Raw genomic sequence first — 20,560 nt, forward strand, 5'->3', positions numbered from 1 at the left:
ATTTGAAATGGACAAGATCTCAATCGCAGAGGAACACGAACACCAGACGCACTTGGCTTCTGTTGTCCCTGCCATCTCGCTTTCCTTCTCACATAACCTAACCTTACTTCTTCAAACATGGACCCCATTACCTCTCTTGCGTAACCCGCTGGGCACGGACCATTTCGCTCCCTTTGTTATGATCCAAGCGCTTTCCACACAAAACAGGGTGAAAATAATGTACATTTCCATACACCAATTCAGGCCTTCTCTTCTAGTCCCAAGGATTGCCTTCCTTTCGTTCACCGTGTTTCACTCAAAGATTCTAACAAAAATCATATTACTTCCGATCCTAATTATAAAACCTTATTTATATATTTCTAATTATAAAATCTTATTTGTAACCTATAAATAATATCTTATAATTAGGGATCAGAGGTAGTACAACAGATCCAACAAGAATCTTACCATCTTGAATGCAAAATAACTTATATTTGAGGAGAATTGTTATGAAGTCTATAATTACCCCTAATAATAACAGAATAACTTGCAATGATATGTTTCAAAATAATAAATAACTATCATAATTATTTTATTTCTTTGGAACATTAGTGTAATTCTTTCTCATGTCTATCCCCAACTGGTTGAGAAATAACCCTCTTAACAAACCTTTGATTATCTGTAACGAACCTATGCTCTTTTTACTATTTCTCTAATTATTTGTGAAACGTACCGAAATATTTCTTCCAGTTCAAAATATAAATTAAACTTTCTTAAAAAAGTTGGTTTTTTCTTTTTATAAGACAACATTCATTTTTATCTAAGTATTTAATAAAAAATTTTTAATTTTACCCCCATATGTTCTCTATCCTCTTTAATTCATTTATCATATCTTTTACTTATTCTCTTCATTAATAAGGATATGCTAGAAAAAACAAATATATACCTTACATATTTATTGTTTTAAATTGATTTTAATTGGTTTCTTGATAAACATAATAGATAAAATTTAACTTATATTTTGAATAGAAAGGAGCAGCAGTTACAGAGGGAAATCCGAATAAATCCCCAGCAAGATCCATAAATCTATCGGCCCGCCACAAGATTCAAACTAGAAGGGGACACAGAACCAAGAGACATGGGTCAAATAATATATACAAGAGATGAAACATCGGACTTTTTTGAGGCCTTCGGCCAAATTTTTGACAACCAACTCAATATATATACTTTGTTCCTCTGCTACTTTCTCTTTTCATACATTTCCAATTTTCTCTACAAAAGGCTCTCCTCTTCGAAAGCCCAAACTGTATCCTCCTCATCCAGTTTTTCCTAAACAATTTTGGATGAGGAAGCACCCACTAAATCTAAGGAGTTACATGCCACCTTTTCCCTGCAACAATAACCCCGGAAAAATTACAAGCCAAAATCCCCCAGAGAGAAAAATGAACTGACGTTAAAGTTGCCTGTATTTTACAGCAATTCCTTTCAAGGAACTGTTCCTCAAAGAAAATGTAGTTCGCAGTCGATTAATCCAAGACATTTTCATCTCACCAGAGCCCGTACACTGGCCGTTGCCTTCCCCTTCACTGCTAAACAAGGTTTGGTCAGTGCAGTCAAGTGAGGCCCCACACGCTAGATTATATGACTGACACGCTGAATGGCAGACCCTGAGGCGGTTGTCACCATCCTTATCACACTTTTGGATAGAGATCTGAAGATCAAGCACCAAGTTATTCGCACATATACAGAATGGGAATTATCACACTTTATATGAAGTCGCAGCTTCATCCTTCTAGCATTGTCAAGAGATGCATCGTTTAACAGAATCAGTATAAAGAAACAATTAGAATGATCTTGCAGGCTGCCACCATGATCGTTTTAGTTTTACATCTTTCGGGTGCATCAGATTCAGCTTATTCAATAGTCTTAGGAGAGTAGGAAAGTAAATTGACAAGGAAATTAGTCTAAGCGCAACCAAAGAGAAGTTATTTTGAACAACTTCTAAACAGCAAAAATTAACTTATCATGAAGTCTCTAAACAATAGATCAGTTTTTTAATCAATCTAAAAGTAACTTATTTTTTAAGCTTAAACAAACATGCCCTAATCAGATAACAAAGTAACAGAATTCAAAGAGATAACTTACCCAGCAGGCTAGTTGTTTAGCAGCCTCATCACAGTAAGTGCTGCCAAATATGTTGAATAATTTCCTAGCCCCACCAGGAAATAGTCGGTGGTAGTTGGGCATGACAACTACTTCTTCTAACTGCTGCAGGATGCTTGGTTCACTCGGTGCACAATGCTGTCCAGACACGTCCTTTCCCAGCACATTTTTACAAACTGACAAACTGGAGAGAAGCAAGGAGCTGTTCTGGCATGTGTATCCCGCATAGTCAGAACAACGGAATTCACAAACTCCATTATCGCAAACCCCACCATGGAGGCTGCATTGCTCATCACAAACAGCTGCAGTTCATGCAAGGGATGAGTAAAAAATCTCACTGCTCCAAGAAAAATTAAGTAAATGTGGTTCCTAAGCAAGACTAAATCAATCGAAATCTTTAATTTATATGTCCTCGTGAGCCAAAATAATTCAGCACAATCACAGAAACTACAAAAGCTAAAGCATATAAAAGGAATCCATTTTCAGACAAGTATACATGCTCAAACACTTCAAGGTCCAAACCAGTCCTTCACAGGGGATAACATTGCCATAACTTCGTAGCAAATTCCTAATCGTACCCACACCCCCAACAAGCACAAAAATAACATGACACAAAGATAAATGATAAAACGCCTAATTGAATATCCCCTACAAGAATAATTCGGTTGAAAATTAGTTGATAAAATAAAAAGGAATGTTTACACAGGATGGTGATCAAAAAGGCTGAGTAACTCATATACATACCGGTGGAACAGTCAATGCCAGTATAGCCGTCTTTACATTCACAAATCCCATTGGAGAGACATTTGCCATTGCCACTGCAATTCCTAGGGCAGGAGCCTGGAGAAAATCGATGACAACAGATCAAAATTGGCCAAAACTAAAATCTTCAGCCAAATAGAGTTGACCACACAAATGAAGGGATAATATAAATTGGGAAATGAGAACTCACGCCCACTGCAATCATGACCATGAAATCCTAGAAAGCAGCGGCACCTTCCATCAATACAGTCTCCATTGAAATTACAAGAACTGGGACATTGGCCGGGTATCTTGACAGGGTTTGTGGCACAGAGCTCATGATATGCAGGGCAGATCAATTCACCTATTTAATAAAAATATTGGTTGCCAAATTATTAGCCAACAGGCATCATTATGTAAACAAATACATCAATAAATTAGTTTCACATTACCATTAAATCCAGGGAATTGAATGGGTCCACCAGCTTGAGGACATAATTTCCAGATACCATCCACAGCAACCTGTTAAGTAACATCGAACTACAATCAATGATCATTTCATCAAAAAATGAAAGAAGGCACAACCATCATTCTGTTACAGAAAAATAGTCATAGTTATGGCCTGCTCAAATTGGCTTAAGCATTTGTCCTATAGGAAAATGGCTGCTCAGCTAGAGAATGGAATACATATAACCGTTGACCAAGGATTTGTGGGCATGCAATGCTTGCCTTGTTCAGCAAGCAGAATATTAAAAGAATATATACCAACAACTAACAATATTATCATGTACTATTTATGTCTCTGTGTTGGACTACCCAATAGAATACAAGTAGCTGCCTAACGATTATTTGCTGTTAGTACACAACAATTTTGTTAGTAGGCGCCTGTGCATATTGCTAGCATGTAAAGAAAGAACACTACCAGGAAATGTCATCATTAAACGCATACAGACTCAGACTGAAGCAAACTCCGGGCAGAAATATGATCAAATAAAGCATTAGACAAACGGAAGCATTTATTAACAGTTCACGATTATAAACCGTACTGCATACCTCTAAAGAATTATTGATACACCTGTGCTGATAACAACCATTTCCCTGGGTCATAGAACCCCGTACAAATCCTGTTCGTACTAATGATGAGGCCATACACCTACATTAGAAGAATGCAAAAATTGACCCTCAAAGTTTAAGCAGCCCACAAAAGCCGTGTAAATCAATGATGGAGTGAAAATTTTGTAGTAACAAATCTGACCTAGAGTTACTCCCTCGGACTTCACCCAGCATTCTATCAGGTGCCCTTGCACTACTGGTGTCTGTACATGATCCATCAGAGTACGCAACAAAATAAGTGCAGTAATCAGCCAGTGAGGATTGTCCACCTGCAACAAACAAACAAGTTACTAAATCAACAAAAGACTTTTACATCCAAGAGATTATATATTGTTTAATAATTTATAATAAGCATGAAAACCATGAATTGCTTATGTTTCAAGAAGTTACAGATTACAATCAATGCCCAGAAAAATTTGTTGTAGGGCATTAAAACTTGTAGTATCAATTGAATGCAAGTCTACAAGGTATAATGATCGATTGACAGTAGCATCAACACTTAAGAAAGAGGCCCATAATGTTAGAATTCAAATATAAGGAATCAAATTATCATGAAGAAAGCATAGAACACACACCTTTATTAGCTTGCGGAAAATATCGAGCCCATTGAGGGAGTTCTCCGCTATAAGTTACAATTGGGCAGTATCCTTCTGCCTCCCTATTATATGTACAACCAGACAACTGTGTTGTGTTGCAATGATAGGCCCCCTTCCAGAGATTGCAAGGGGAGGTAACAAACTCAGTACCTTGGTTGCGACCCCAATCAAGATTATCTGCCATGCTATAATTGGCTTTGTACCATCCACTGTCTTCCAAGAGAGCAAGTGTCATTTTCGAAACTACAGATCTTGTATCCACAGAACCAGTCATAATCTCATTCATCAAAAGCCTTTTTTCCCAATGAGATCCTGTAAGTCAATAACGTAACTTACATTGTCACTTCATTGGTGGCTAGAATATACAAATCTCGAGGATGTCAAACAAGGTATCTAAAATGCAATAGTTGCTCACTTGTTTAGGTAGTTCACTTGCAACATTCTAAGGGGACATGGATGGGGATATGCCAGTAACATGAGATAAATCTTACCAAGCAAGGGAGAAATCAACTTCCTATTCTATTAGGCAAATAGTACATAAATTTTAAGCCATTAAACAAGAAGCAAGCATGTTGAAATACACATAGTACTATGAGCACAAGAGTTGAGATTCCCAACACTTTCTACAAACATGGGCCCGACACTAATTTATCCCTTATGATCCTTAACAGGAAAATTGAGGTAGGAGGGATCAAACATTGCATTCCAAAGCATTTTATGTGCTTCAATAATTAAAAACTATAAACATGTTTGAATTGATTAAAGACAATGGAAGGTATGGAAGAAAAGGCAGGCATGTATATTACCAAAACAAAATTGATTAATTTGTTTACGGAAAAGATGAAAAGACAAAAACCTGATGTACCACGTCCTCCTCCATCTTCCAGCTCTAAACCAGTAAAATTTTCTGAGAAAGCCTGCCATCAAATTTATTGTTAATCTTTTGTTGAAACTATGAGATACGACATAAATGACAGAACAAAATTGGAGGTATTATATAAACGGGAATAGGGTCCCAAGCATATACCCCATAGTGATGTCGTGAATACATGACAACTCGTGGAAGCACCACACGGGTTACCATTCTCCCAAGTCTCTCATCCAAAACCTGTTCAGTGACCTGGGAAGTAACCAAATAATGACAAGCATCTAAAATGCGTCAAATTCAATGCTGAGATACAATAATGATGCAACAGGGGAAAAAAATTCTACATCTATTAATTGGAGAAACAATATGAACAACTGTTCTAAATTTAAAACAGATGCTGTTACAAATAGGAGGCCGAATTAAATGGAAGGAAGATTTTCTAATCATCAGAACTAATTCCAAAGACAAATCGAATATGTTTTATCATGCAATCAGTATTTGTGATAATCTTGATTTGCAACACATTTGGCTAGCACAGTTACCACCAGCAATAAAACCTATAACTGAGAAAATTATACCAGAGGACTAACAGATCAAATACACAGAATATACATTATTTTACAGCACGTGATGCAATATATACCTGAATGCGACGTTTTTTCCTTTCATCTCTAAAATGAGCAAAGGCGTGTGGGTCGAAACCAAGAACATGCATAACCTGGAAAAGATTAAACATGATGAACACCGTTGCGAAGTGTCTCCCATGTTCCCAAAATTTCAATTACATGCATAAACCAAACCAACCTCATGTATCAGAGTCGCTGACAGCAAAGTCTCAGCCTCAGCTGTCAGATGGCGAGGAGCAACATTTACATGTCCTGCAAAGATAAATACATCTTTAGTTCTGAAGCCTATCAAATGAAAGATAAAGATGGTCATTCAAACTAGGATATGTTCCTAATGATAAGCTACCAGCTATGGCACGGCCCCATTGATCCCTTTCACATGCCACTGCCCAAGCAAGTGTATTCCCAGTTGTAGGTCTTGTAGTCACCAAAAGAACCAAGTCAGCATCAGATACGCCCTCTGAAGACAGTGAAAAGAGAGATCATTCCTTACAATTCATAGGTGAAAATGTGACAAATTATTACAAACAAAATAAAACTACTACATTCACAAATGACATGCAATAATTGAATCGTACCCTCAACATATTCACGAGGAAGTTGCACGCCTCCATCTTGTCCACAAGCAGAATATCCACTTAATCGCAAGTTTCCCTTGACAGGCTCGACAGCCAATGCTCTCCTAAACCAATTGGCTGTCTGACCCAATGCCTGCAATCAATTGCAAACAAGTGTTAAAAAACAAAACCATGTTTGCCCAAAATTTACAACTAACTACAAGCGGAGAAAAAAACCTTGTACTGTTTTCCTCAGATTATCAACCAAGCAAACAAAGCAAATATAATTGGAAAAAGCATTTACCTTGCGAAGGCGATGTTTCTTGTCCTCTCCTGAAATATCTTCTGCAGTGCAGTTGTACCAACAATCCCCCAAAATAGGAGGATCGCCATGAGAATTACAAGTAGGGAAACCAGGAGGGGCTGTCATTGAAGGCTCTCCAAGCTGTCAATACAGAAACAAAGATCAAATAAAATAAAAATAATGATAGGCAGAATACCATCACCGAACCTAGGTAATATGCAAAGCAGAAGATATTTTTTAGAAAAAAAATCATATCAAATACTCACTTTGACAATATCACCAACTTTTCGACAATCTCTCTCAGGAGAGTGGCCTACAGCATCATAATTGAGATATATTCTAATAGGTTGCTTTGCATCATTTTGAGGACCTGATATTGACACTCCAAGTAATGACCTGCCTTTATGCTGAAGGGCTTTTGGAAGGCCAGGATCATAAACCTGTGGGGTAATGGAATACACCTTGCGACCAGGTCGCCTTCTCTGTTCAAGTATCTGATCATGGATGCAAGAGTGCGATGCAATGTTCTCACTTCTTCTGCCCGGGTCTCCCCATTGAAGTTGGTTTTCTTGAGGTATTGCATTCGTGGCCTCCGAACATGCCAGTATCAATATAATCTGAAGCAGCAAGAGGAAGGGCAAAAATACATATTAAACAAGTTGAGCCAATCAAACAATCCAAGTATTTAACCGCAATGTATTTAATGAAAATTGAGAAACAAAAATTTTGTTTATAGCTTGCAGTAGATGGTAGATCCAACGTCAATAAAGATGGCAACGTCAAAAGGGAAACTTCAGAACCATGTAAACTCCCCCAAATTTAGTGAGAAGGTATGCAACGAAGCTCGTTAAACCAAAAGAGAAACAAGTAACAGATATGATTTACTGAATCAGATGCTAGAGTCTAGTGAACAGTTTCATGTGAATCTGGAAAGTAGCGAGCAAGAATTAATAAGCTGGAGATCAAAGAAAGCAGGATCTCGAAATTAAAGAGCAACAGCGTCTAACCCAGCACTTTCCAAATCAAACATTGCTCCCAGAACAAACCCTGCCTTTCCGGGAAATGTAAGAAACATTTTTTCTGAACCTTCGTTTACAAAGAACATTGGGAAAGGGATATTTCATCGATTTATAATAAAAAGTCTCAAAAAAGACATTGTTCTTCTTCCTTTTAACCTTAATTAACGCCACCAAACAGAGCCAGAGCATAGTCCAGCAAACGATTTTAAAATGTCTAAAACCCTAGACATTTGGGGAATATTGAACTAAGAGAATTGATTTTAATAAAAGGAGCAGAAACTGATCCAGTAGAAGAGCTTACCTCGAGAACGACGACAGCGAATCGAAGCGCACAATCAAATCTGGACCGACTGCAGGGACTACACCGAACCATTACCTCCATGGAATAGGATAAGCAGAGAAACCCACGATGTTGATTCCATCAACTCGCCGGCGACTTTTCGATCTGCTTTAAGACCGAGAAAAATCGCAGGCTCTCGTGCATTTTGGAAAGTCTTGTAAGAACAACAATAACAAAGGATAAGTAATTGAGGCGTGGCCCTTTGGGCTGACAGTGGATTTGATCAGAAAGGAGTGAACAATGTTCCGAGACACAAGCGAAAAGGCAGGACTTTGATTTTCAGGGGAAAAGTGCTATTATCGGAGACAGGTTCAAAGAGATGAGCTTTCAATTTGTAGAGGGGAATATCCAAATTCAACAGTTTGCAGTTCCCGATCTCCCTGACATGGGAAAAGAGGACACTGACAGTAGGGAGGAGAAGAGGGGAGGTAATGAAAAAAATCAAACCAATGTGGATTGGGTGGAGTGGGTGGCGAAGATCACTTTTTTAATCCCCCTCCGCGTTTCAACTTGATAAATAAATAAATAAATACGGTTTCTTCTTTTCTTTTTTTTTTCTTTTTTTTTTGCCAACATACGGTTTCTATTTTATACGGTCTGAAACCATTTTCTTACCCAACATAAAATTCTAAATTTATTTTTGAAGGTGAAGAATAGGAAAGTGTTTTAAATATAAAAAAGGAAAATAATATTATGAATAATCAATTCGCGGGTGTTTAGGGTAGAGGAAGGATTTCGACAAAGGTTTGTAATATTTAAATAAACTTTTAGTTTTAGGACCAATTCTATTTTTCCTTCACCTGTTTTGAAGGGCCAGGGAAAAAGAAAAATCCAACCATGTCCTTCATTTCCTGGCTCCGCCGGTGCCAGGAGCCTACAAAACACTGAACTACGTGACAAAAAACTATACGCGTATTTGTTTTGAACTGCACAATAATCCATTTCACTGAACACAAAAAAAAAAAAACCCGTATTTTTCATAATAATAGTGTTAATTAAAATGGTATGTTTTCTTAATCAAAGGAAAAATTGCCTAACAAACATTGTTGGATAAGAAAACAACTTATTACCCATAACACCAAAAGGAATGCCAAGAAAGAACTCGCAGGCCACAATTAAAAAGGTCATTTCTCCAGAATGCAAATCTTCCATAACCCAAATGCACGGGCCCCCTCGCCCTCATGTATCGTTTATTACGCAAAGGTCAGCCCTGCGCCTTCAATTTTCCTATTGTCCAAATTAAATGCAAGATCTGGTCAGAAAAAAAAAAAATTAAATGCAAGACATACGTAAATGGAAAAATTGTGTGTCCATGAGAAGTATTTTTTTTAAATTCCTTTTTTAAACAAAAAAAAAAGAGGAAAAAAGAGAAAGAACACACGAAGGAGAAGGAGTGTTTTATGGATCCCGTCTTTATAATAACAAGGTGGCCCCCCACCTTGATGAATGCAATATAATTATCATACTTCCTGATCCATTCAACTGTCCTACTCTCCCCCACACCTTTCGCTCTAATCCGTATGCATATTTTATTTTTGTTCCTTCCTTACTAATCAAATCCCGGTCAAGTTCCTGTTCTCTTCCTATGCACCCTTACATCTTCAATTCCTTGGGTGTATTTTCAACAAACACCTTGCATGAATTGTTCTTTTTTTCCCCTCTCTTCCTTTTAATAATCATTTTATTCCTCTATATATTCTGAACTGTGGCTTTTCTTCTATTTATTATTCTTTTGAAGTTCATCAATAAATTCAACAACACACGCACGGGGAATGGGGAAACGTGAGCTGGGGGTTTTTGGTTCCTTGTTTTGGTGGCATCCCATACTGTAAGAAGAAGACCCCGTGGCGAAGTACTAGAAGCTGGCGGGAAGATTTCATTCTCACTTTTGTTACTAAAGGGGGAAAAAACGATAAACAGGGAAACTATTTCCTTTTGGGCAAAATAAGAAAGAGAGAAGCTTAGAAATGAAACAAAATGGATGCGAGGGAGAGGACAGAAACAATTCTTGATGGAGCCGGTCGGGTTAAGGCAAGGAAATGAGAGAACTCATTGACAAGCAAAAGAACCCCAAAAAAATGGGCATATCTCTCGGTTTAAGAATGGTGGGGTTTAGGTTTGGTATTTATTAGCCCACAATGCAAGCTACTTTGTTAATTTACGAGCCTTCTTTGACCTTTCCATCCCATTCAAGCTGATCACATACAATTAATGCATATTATTATACATGTTATTATTATATAGAATAAACTGATCAGGCCTCATCACACAGCTAATCCGTATATGTTTTCCCAATGAAGCGTAATAAGGATACAGCTCATTCATTTCATCGGTATGTTCACCAAACGGCCCCTTATATTAATCAGTAATCACAATGGAAACGGTCCTCGCATTTGCGCTCAGGCCCCACGCATGCACACCCATATATTGTAGTACACTTGGACTGGTTTTGTGATTACCGTTGCGTCTTTTCCGCCAATTTAATACTAGTAACTCATAGTACTACTTACCAGTTATATATAGTAGTCCTGTATAAATACGGTTTATTTTTTAGACTCGTTCATGGCTAATTTGTTTCCAGAATGAGTGAGCAAGCCCCCTTTATCATTATATTATATTTTGAATTTGAGCTAAAGTTTCCTGGTAAGCCAGAAATGGAAGAGGGAGAGAGAGGAGATGCAGACACAGCCCAAATCCTAATCCTAAGTTACTTAATAAATGAATAATTGAACGTGTGCTATACCAAATCGTAAACATATACTCTTCCTTCAAACTAATTAATCCTTGATCCCGAATGCACACACGGTGTCATTAGTTTAATGGTTTTTCTTGGGTTGCTTCGAAACAATCATGGATTGGGCAGTTGATCAAATCCTTAAGCCACGTACAGTTCCCTCACGAGCAACTTGATTCCCAACAACAGCAAAACTACTCCTCCAAGAGAAGTTTAGGTGGAAGAATGATACCCAATTTCGCAACAACGAAGATTTTCGTTTTCTCCCAGGGAAAAAAAAGAAAGAAAATTAAAAAAATATATATCTTGGATGCTGGGTCCCCCCTCTTATTTGAGAGAGATAGCCAAGTATAAACAGATGGACAAAGTTAGGTGACGAAATCCAAGTATTGCTATCGGATATATTTGTCTTGGTGCCTCAATTATTATATGGAAGGTTGAGACCAAAAATAATGGGGAAAAAACGGGGGGGGGGGGTTCACCGCATGTCGATCCAGCAATGATTAAAGTGACATGGACATTATTAGATATTCAGAGTCCATTTAATTTAAGTTTTGGTTTTAAATTAGCTTCCCACCATATTAATTATTACCCTTAATTATTTGACCCCCATTTCTCACCCTCTTAACCATTTTAGGTTGCCTAACACTGGTTCCCAGCGTCCAGGTGCAAATCAACCTAACTTCATATGGCCTCTAGTTCCTCCTACCTCTGAGTTGGTGTGTATAAGGTGACTTGCCATACTCGTCACATACGTCCACAGTGCGAAACAGCGACTTTTTCAACAACTCTTAAAAATAATAAGCTTTGGATCGATATTTTTACATCAATATTGCCAATGATCACCGTAAAATATAAAAATATGGATTCAGTTCAACTCATGTTTTGGACTACATATACATGCAGCAAAGGCCGTCTAATTAACCATATAACCAGACCTGTGCATGTTTTCCCCCGTTTTTACTGAGCTATCGTATAAAATGATTAATAACAGTGAGGCGCTGGGGCAAACAAATATTATAATAGGACTGGAAACAGTGTACTCCGAACCGAATTCGCAAAAGGAAAAAGCGAAGACGTTGATAATGCTATGGTATATTATATACACACATGCCAAGCTGGGAGAGATTTGAAAGAAAGGAAAAGGCCATAATTGAATAAAGTTGATGACATGTAGGTTCCAGGGGCAGAGCCTAACGAGGTTGGTTCATAATCATCACCAATATTTAACATACATATATATATATTGGCCAAAACGTGTGTGTGTGTGTGTGTAGTGTGGGTGTGTGTCTTATAAATAGAAAGGGTCACACTACTTATCACAGCTTACCCTAAAGTTCACATTAATACATAGGCCCACTCCTCAGGTGGAGGTGCTTTTGTTTTCTAATGCAAAGGGAAGTAGTGGGAATTAGCAAAGGCCCTCCTTTGAGAGTTTTCTAGGGATTCACGAATCACTCCATCACGTGACGTTGATTTCGATAGTTGTTAAATGGCACTGCTTTTAACTCAGAAGTGAAATTAGGATGCTACGGTGAGGAAGCTCCCACGTTCTCACTGTCTAACCAATTGGAGCAATGGATGAGATGAGACGCTAACATTTGACGGGTATATGTGTGTGTTTGTATGCATTGCAATTACAGTTTGTCTGACCTCTTTGGCTTTCAATTTGTGGTCCAAAATGGAGCCCAAAAACGCTAAACGTCGGACCTACCAAATTGGAACTTTCGAAATCACAGCAATAGCGGCTACTCTCTGGAGCATGACATGCTTCAAATAAGGACTGAGTTCATTAATGTTATACTGTGGGACATATGCTGCGGATTGAGGCATCATCCGAGTGCGAGTCAAGAACGCAGTGGAAGGAGGCTTCAATTGGGTTGGTGCTATGTGTAAGGAAAAAAGGAGGGCAACTGTACAAGCATATGCGTATCTTCATATAGAAAGCCTAATAATATTAACATTGGAAGTACGTATTGCTCGGGCTGGTCACCTCTGGGCGTCTTTCTGTACGGGGAATATTTTTCTACACAGAAAGGGTATGCATGCCTGCGGTGAGAACGTAAGCTACATTTGTGCTGGTTTTGGAGTGGTACTAGAAACTACAAAGTTAGATCAGGAGGAGATTAACGTTCTGTTTAGTTCCGTTTAGTATGAGAGAAATAAAGAGAGCAAAAGAGGAGGAGAAATTTTAATGAGATCAATTTAAAAAATTAACGTGCAATTAAAAGCTTTTAATTGAATTTTATTATTCTTTTATCTTCTATTTTCTATCTTCTCTTTATTAAAATTTTGAAACTTCACTTTTGTATTTTTCAAATTGAGCTCATTAAGATATTTCTTCCTCTCCCCTCCCCTCCATTTTCTTCCTACTAAACATAGGGTAGAGGTGACATTGCGGGTCCGTTGACGCGATCACCAGAGTCAGGTGGATTTAATTACGGTGCCTCGTGTAAAATGCGTGATCTTGTCTCCTCACCAGATTTATCTTGTTATGGATAATGGTTCTGTTCACCGTTTAACAGTTGCTGCTTCGTGGTGTATCATTCCTCGCAAATTAAATATTCATACTCAACCAACCTAATTTAACAGTTACTGCATTGGTCGCTGGAAAAAAAAAAAAGTTACCGCATTGGCAACCTGCATGTCGTGGGAAAGGCTAATCATGCATGCAGTTATTCATCAAAATGGACACTTGCAAACGGACTTTTTAAATGGGCTGTCAGAGTTGGATAGAGGTTGTGGGTGGCCATAAACCATTTTTTGGATAAAAATGCCCATAAACTACGGAGTATGGGCCGAGCCCATATATATGAGAACCTAGACCCAAAAAACTCGGGAAAAGAGAATATCAATTATACAATGAAAAATATAATCATATTTATAAAGTATTTTCAACATGTTTTATACAGACTAAAAAAAATCTTAAATTACATTAATTCTTCATTAAAATATAACAAATTTTTAACTTTATCTCTATTTAATATATACTTATTTTAAAAACAATAACCATCTACATTATAATAAATGAAGTACAATATGATACATTCATGATAAAAATTTATTGAAGTAACTTATAAATAAGGCCAAAAATTTTTTAAAAAGCAAATCGTTTATAGTTGAATATATTAAAAGACCGTTTGAAATGGGTTATAAATAACTTTTCTTTTTTTCTTTTTGATGAGAGGTTATAAATAAATTTTTATATAAAAATAAGTTTATAAGTGATTCTAAATAAGGCCTAATATTTGACAAAAAGGTAAAAAGGCCTGTTAGAATGATCTGCATAAATTTTTACCGCTCCGTCAACTTAAACTTGCATTTTGCTCAACCTCTCTGTGATCGATGATGGGTCGGTAGGCCGGAGTTCCAAAACCATAACCCTTTTGATTGTTGCGATTTTTTCGGGGAAGATTTCGTCCCATCGGTGAAAAGGTGGATGTTACAGCGTCATCCGTCTTTTGTTCGACCTCTTGATGAAATAGATTCGAAGGTCCCTAACCCAATACGACCACCCTTCAAGAACCACGGCCACCAGATTAACTTGACGATCCTACTTTTCTCAGATGCCGTTTGGCGGGAGCATTGGATTTGATTTCAAATGCTTCTCAATTAATGATAAACGATGAATGTTTAGTCAGTACTCGTCCGGACTTGGCTCCCAATTCTGGCTGCTCTGTTTCATCTGACCCTGTGCCCTGCTTTTGCAAATGAATCGCGTCGTTAAGTTTTTAGAAATCCAATCTTTATCCTCTTTCTTCTCCTATAAATAAAGTTTTCTCTCCGTCATTCATCTCAGCCGTTGTAAGGAACGGAGGTAGTACTAAGTTAAACAATCATTCCCCTGCATAAAGTGCATCGTTTAATTTGATATGGAATGATAATTGTTGGCAATGCACCTCTAGATTCTCAGGCTACTATAAAGTAACTTTGATAGTTGAAAAAATCTGATCTATTAGATATTTAATCCGACATGTAACAGAAAAATACTTGTATTACAGCCCGGAAGAGAGCTCTGTTATACTCCTCCGAAGGACCCAATTCTTATGTTGGTTTGGTCTAAATATAAGACCCCTTTCTCATATTTATCAATTTTTTCTAAAATACCCTTATGGATACTCTGTTATTATGAAAACATAAGGCTGTAGGATGTTGCTTTGAAAAGTTTTCACTGAAATCCCAGGAATTGGCCCCTTTTAAGGGGTATTCCCAGCTGTCAAGGCCTACTATCTGGTCCAAGATATTTGGGGGGGGGGGGGGAGTCCAACTATTGGTATGTGGTCCATGTACTGAGGAGTCCATACATCAGGGGATATTCGGTCTCACTCACACCACCTCTCAACCTAGTATTTCCTGTATATACGGAGGTCTTCCACTAAATAACCGGAAAGAAGAACCTTCAGGTAGATGTGAAAAACTTTGATAACTGTTGATCAAAGGCCAGCTCGGTCAAGCACTTGAAAAATTAAACTCAAGTTGTCCAATTAGTCCATTCTGGACGAACATATGAAAGATGTGGCTATGACTCTTCAATGATGCGCGGAGCAAAGAATGTTGCCTCGGGAGGAGGAACAGAATGGAGCTTCTGAAGTAGCGTCATGATTGGGATAGAAGGCCCTGCAGAGCTCATTGTATCTGTGGGCGTCGAATTGGTAAGTCTTCATTAGGCGTTGTTGCTTGGTGGTGAATCGTCGGAAGAAGTAGCCCTGGAAGGAGGGCTCAGTGGAGGTTTTGAGAAAGAAGAGGTAAGCGAGAGCGAAATGGAAGGAGGTGACGAAGAAGCAAATGGGCTCCATGACGTCCCAGCTAAGTTCCCAGAAAGTAAGCCTCATGAAGGCCAGGGTTTGCAGCACCAGCAAGACCAGTCCGCAGTAAAGCTCGCCTCGAACCAAAGCGTTTGCCTTCTCATCTATCATCGCCTTCTGCTTTTCCATCTCCTCCAGTTCCATCCTCCTCGGGTCCTTTGGATGCCCTATTGTTTTCCAGATCAAGCTCTCCATGGTCTTCGCCACCTGTAACCCGCCAAAACCATAATTCAATCAGCTCAAATGAGTCGACATTCTATAAATATTTTTATCAACTCCAAACATGTAGTTTAAGGATGCACCGAATCAGACAGAAAAGGCAAGAAAAATACTACTATATAGGAAGGACGTTCCCTCACGCAAGGAAAGGGAACTTTTGTAACTTGAGAGGCTACCAATCCCTCAAAAACAGGGGAATCAGGCTCCTTCAATCCCGGCCATCAAAAGAATAAATTACTGGGGTTTGGAAATGAGCTCGCGTCGGTCTAATGCTGACGTGAATAATGGCGAACGGATTACCACGTTTTGGCTATGAGGCACGGCCTCAGGTGCTCTCCCTCACCTCCCCTCCAATGGATGCACGTCCACGCGTGTTCAGGAGATATTGTCTGGACGTCGCTGCTCGCTTCTAGTTCTATCTCGCGGCCAGTTTTGTTTGTTTATTTATTTATTAAGAACGTCATTACTTAATCTTATCGAGCAAAGTAATTCCTGAAGTGTGATTGTGTGAAGACCATAAACCAAAAAAAAAAAAAAACTGAAATATTAATCCGAAATTAGGAACAAGCGGGATCATGTTCATGGCAGAGGGAGCTTAATTACCTACCTGTTCAGGTCGCAGGAAGACCACGTTTCCCCAAACGATGACGTTCCCGGACTCATCCAACATCTTGGCCACCTTGGCGCCCTCTTTAACGTTCTCGCAAGCATCAACGCATAGCTCCATATACTCAGAGTGAGAAATCGAGGTCCTTGGGATCTCCCTCAACTTCGCTTTCAGCTTCTCCACCCGCGATAGCTTAAGAATCTTCCTCGCATCATTGACAGTCATTCCGAATGGCGAATCACCCTTGGCTTTCTCCCTCGCCGGCGGACCGAGACCATCGAGGCGGAGGCGATCTCCCTCGATGCCGATGGCTTTGAGCCTCTCCCTGAGTTTCTCTCCAACGGGAAGTGAGAGACACTCCGGCAGGTCGGAGGGGCCAGAGTAATATACGGCTCTGCGGTTGTGAAGGCGGCCATAGAAGGCTCTGCGAGGGGAATGAGGCGAGGCGAGGTGCTCTCGAAGGAGCTTTGTTCTGAACGCATTGGGGGGGAGGATGGCATGGCGCGGAGAGGGGGGGATAGGAGTGCGTTCTGAAGCTGCCGACTGTGCGATGGTTTTACAACAGTGGAAGAGGCGGTTGGAAAAGGATTTGCGAAACGCCATTGATGAGTGAGAGAGAAAGATGGAAGAGGGAGAAATGGGACCGATTTTTAGTGAGGACTGAGGTAAGGAATGGCCCGAGGTATGGGAAGAAAAGAAGGGAGTATATATAGGTCCAAGGGAAGAGGAAGAGAGAGAGAAGAAATCTTTTTCATAAAAGCAGGCGTGCTGCAATCGAGTGCAGAGTTCAGAATCTGAGAAATGTTCGTTATGTTGTCAAGTATGGATCTTTTCTTTGCTTTTTTTCCCGAATAAATGAGGAAGGTGCATTGATCTCAGAATGACGGGCACGCATTTGATTTCACAAAACCAAAGGGGTGCGTGTGGAGGCCACAGAACCTTGTTTCATTCCATAGAAGTTAACACTTCGGTCTGTCCATGCGTGTGATGACTTCTTGTTTGGCGCACATCAATCCCTTCCAAATATGCCATCATTCATACACTAACTAGGATCCCACTCCTCCTAGTTAATTCCCCTTCTTTTACCTCTCTCTCTGTGATAGACCAATTCTCACACTATTCAGCTCTGTTCCTCAACATTGTGATTAATTACGTGTATATGTAATATAAATTGCTCCCAATGCATACCATTTATGTCGAGTGTTTAATATTGATCTCAATTCCCGACCAAATTTTGTCTGCACACCCATCTCTCTGTTCATAATTTCCCACTCTAACCATTATGTGTTGATTGCACATTAATTAATTCCTTTTTAATCATCAAATAATGCACGAAATTGCCACTATATGCGGTTGTCCTCATCACTTGTGCTTCGTTTATGACCCACCAGGCTAACTTCACTGCTCAAAGAAAGTGAGTCGGGTCGGAAAGGTGTGAACACGTACACGCATAAAATATTATTGTAAGTAATTTCAATTTGATTCGTTTTTTATATGTATCGTTTGTGTGGGAAAATGCATGGTAGTTGGACAAAATTAAATAAATTATTTTCGGATGCATTTGATTTTCTTGAATATAAATTATATCAGAATTCTCTTGGTGGCCGCTCTCCAGAAGAATAAAATAAAAGATGGAATTCAATTCATGTCCTTCTAATTTACAGAAGGGACAGAATCAAACGAAGCACAAAATATACTATATATGACCCGAGGGCGTAAGGAAAAGCCCAAATGGGTCGACATTGACCGCCAAATATAATTAATATGCCACCCTCCCTTCATTGTTCCTCCTTAATTCATTTTTTCGATCCGTTACTTTCCTTTTTTTTTAATATATTTTACGCAAACCAGACACTACGCATAACTAAGATGTTTATTCGGCCTGAACAACCCGATTGTTATTACCTTTTGTCTCATCCAACGGGAACAGTTAAAATTCGTTGGAGGATGAAATATCTGCAACTACTGATGTGAAATACGTTAAATAAACCATCTAATCATCTGGTCCACAGGGAATATTTTTATGCCAATAGAATATTAAACAGAGGGATTCCTGCACATATGGATCTGATATAGAAAACGATACCACCAGATATGGCCGTTCGTTTCCTAAATTTAAGTAGTTAATTGACTGGCGAAATGCATATGTAGATGACAGTCAAAGTAGATTTTTTGTTTTTATTTCCACAAGTACAAATTGGTTACCATCGAGATTATATATTATGTACAGAATCGGGTTTGGGGCGCTTCGATCTGTGAAGGGAATAATACCACACACACATATTTGAAAGCTATACGTGCAAATGGATGATTATAAGCACAAGAGGTTACTTAATTTACATATGAAATGAATGAAAGAGAATGAGAGTAATAGAGGTAAAGAGGGGGAGTACGTGATGCTACCTGACCTAATTAGGGATTAGGTACAATGAGAGATGAGAAGCAGTGCACGGAAGTCAGAAGAGTGATGAGAGAAATAGGTGTTGTAATGGTCATATATATGACAATCCCGGACGCCTTTTACACGTTATTGTTGTTAATGTAACCAATGTATCTCACAGTACAGTTGCATGCACGCTTGCAATTGCTTTCTCGATCAATATTTGGCCAGCCCTGCACATATATATACACTCCCCACCTAATTGTATTAATTTTCACATCAGTAAATTATTCAGTTACCGTACGTGCATGTGTGTATATATTATCTCCTACTACTTCTACGACTGCACCAAAACACGTTACTGGAACCACGTCATTCAAGTAGCCATATAATTCAAGCGAATATTGTGTGGTGGAAGTGGATTCTATATATCTAGGCGAATCTTGAAGAATCGTGGATGCCTTATGCAGCTTAAAAGAAAAAGCGTTGTAAGCGAGAATGAGGAATAATAGTGAAACAATAGCAGATTAAGGCTGCGTGAAATTAGAGCAGCAAGTTGGGGTGGCTAAGGATTCCAACAAAATGGGAGTGGGAATCGTTTAGGCTGGTGGATTCCATATGTCCCTGGCACTGTTACAGTAATTAGAACTGTGCATGGATGGTGGATTCCATATGCGTCGTTTTGGCTATCCTTCTCTTCTTCCGTCATCAAATATTTTAGTCATTTTCCACACTTAAGTATTCCGTCGTCGTCATCCATCCCATTGTTCTAGCGCAGCTAGGTGGGATCCGTTTTATTTAAATGTCATCTTACTATTTAATTTGCTTCAAATCTTTTATAAAGTTCAGATGGCAATGTATATATGGATCTTAGTAGTAAGGCCACTAATTAAGTCAGAGTAGACTAATATAGTGTACACCTCATGCTGCTATACACTGGGTATTGCAATGAGATTAGAGGAGAGACGACAATACGAGGAGGTCCATTTGTCGCCCCACAATTGTTCGGAGCATATGACACTATCAATATTGCGAAGTCCCAATGGAGCCACCAACTAATCCTTATTCCTCTATGATTTAAATAAAGTTTTTGGTCCTCACAGGACATGTTTTTATATATGTGCTTCTTGCTTTTCTATGTGAGTATCCAACTCAGGCTACATATAGCTCATTATCACCTAAAAACCACAGACCCAGCAGGGTCCCTTCCTCAGAAATTTAGTGCCAAATTATACCTGTTTGGTCAATATTTATTATAACATAATAAAAGAGATAAGAACATCTATTTATATATGACCACGTGACCTTAATTAAATTTGAATGGATGTCTATCGCTATTGATTATAACTATTTTTTCACTCGGATCTTCTTATATGATGATATATAAATACATGTACTACCTCTAGTTTTAAATATAAGATTTGATTTGTAGTGTAATTTGCAGTAAAAGGTGTATCTTATATTTGGGATTAGAGGGAACAAGCTAAGAAAAGATTTGAGCTGTTTCTA

General features: G+C 38.7%; 2 protein-coding genes across 2 annotated transcripts; both read right to left on the reverse strand.

The window, feature by feature from the left end:
• Positions 1-1,105: 1,105 nt before the first annotated feature.
• LOC114716748 (leishmanolysin) lies at positions 1,106-8,765 on the reverse strand. The gene is made up of 17 exons (XM_028901795.1): positions 8,268-8,765; positions 7,214-7,564; positions 6,948-7,088; positions 6,665-6,797; positions 6,433-6,546; positions 6,265-6,338; positions 6,104-6,178; positions 5,620-5,712; positions 5,449-5,509; positions 4,572-4,904; positions 4,139-4,265; positions 3,937-4,036; positions 3,336-3,405; positions 3,095-3,247; positions 2,887-2,982; positions 2,125-2,444; positions 1,106-1,690 (listed from the first exon to the last, which is right to left on the reverse strand). The coding sequence occupies exons 1-17, from the start codon at positions 8,346-8,348 to the stop codon at positions 1,433-1,435; spliced, it is 2,580 nt and encodes an 859-aa protein (XP_028757628.1). The 5' UTR covers positions 8,349-8,765; the 3' UTR covers positions 1,106-1,432.
• Positions 8,766-15,246: 6,481 nt separating this feature from the next.
• Positions 15,247-17,312, reverse strand: LOC114716752 (calcium uniporter protein 4, mitochondrial-like). Its single transcript, XM_028901801.1, has 2 exons — positions 16,672-17,312; positions 15,247-16,052 (listed from the first exon to the last, which is right to left on the reverse strand). The coding sequence occupies exons 1-2, from the start codon at positions 17,272-17,274 to the stop codon at positions 15,570-15,572; spliced, it is 1,086 nt and encodes a 361-aa protein (XP_028757634.1). The 5' UTR covers positions 17,275-17,312; the 3' UTR covers positions 15,247-15,569.
• Positions 17,313-20,560: the final 3,248 nt, after the last annotated feature.

This window comes from Neltuma alba, unplaced genomic scaffold (genome assembly GCF_004799145.2).
Source record: "Neltuma alba isolate B1F8T4 unplaced genomic scaffold, ASM479914v2 tig00011687_pilon, whole genome shotgun sequence".
NCBI lineage: Eukaryota > Viridiplantae > Streptophyta > Magnoliopsida > Fabales > Fabaceae > Neltuma > Neltuma alba.

Bases quoted from the DNA above. Each gene is read 5' to 3' on its own strand.
- LOC114716752 (XM_028901801.1), bottom strand. From the start codon at position 17,274: ATGGCGTTTCGCAAATCCTTTTCCAACCGCCTCTTCCACTGTTGTAAA. The intron at 16,053-16,671 runs GTAGGTAATTAA...GGCGGGTTACAG, and splicing joins TCTTCCTGCGACCTGAACAG to GTGGCGAAGACCATGGAGAG.
- LOC114716748 (XM_028901795.1), bottom strand. From the start codon at position 8,348: ATGGAGGTAATGGTTCGGTGTAGTCCCTGCAGTCGGTCCAGATTTGAT. The intron at 6,339-6,432 runs GTAGCTTATCAT...TTATCTTTGCAG, and splicing joins ATGGGGCCGTGCCATAGCTG to GACATGTAAATGTTGCTCCT. The intron at 5,713-6,103 runs GTATATATTGCA...GTTACTTCCCAG, and splicing joins GGAAAAAACGTCGCATTCAG to GTCACTGAACAGGTTTTGGA.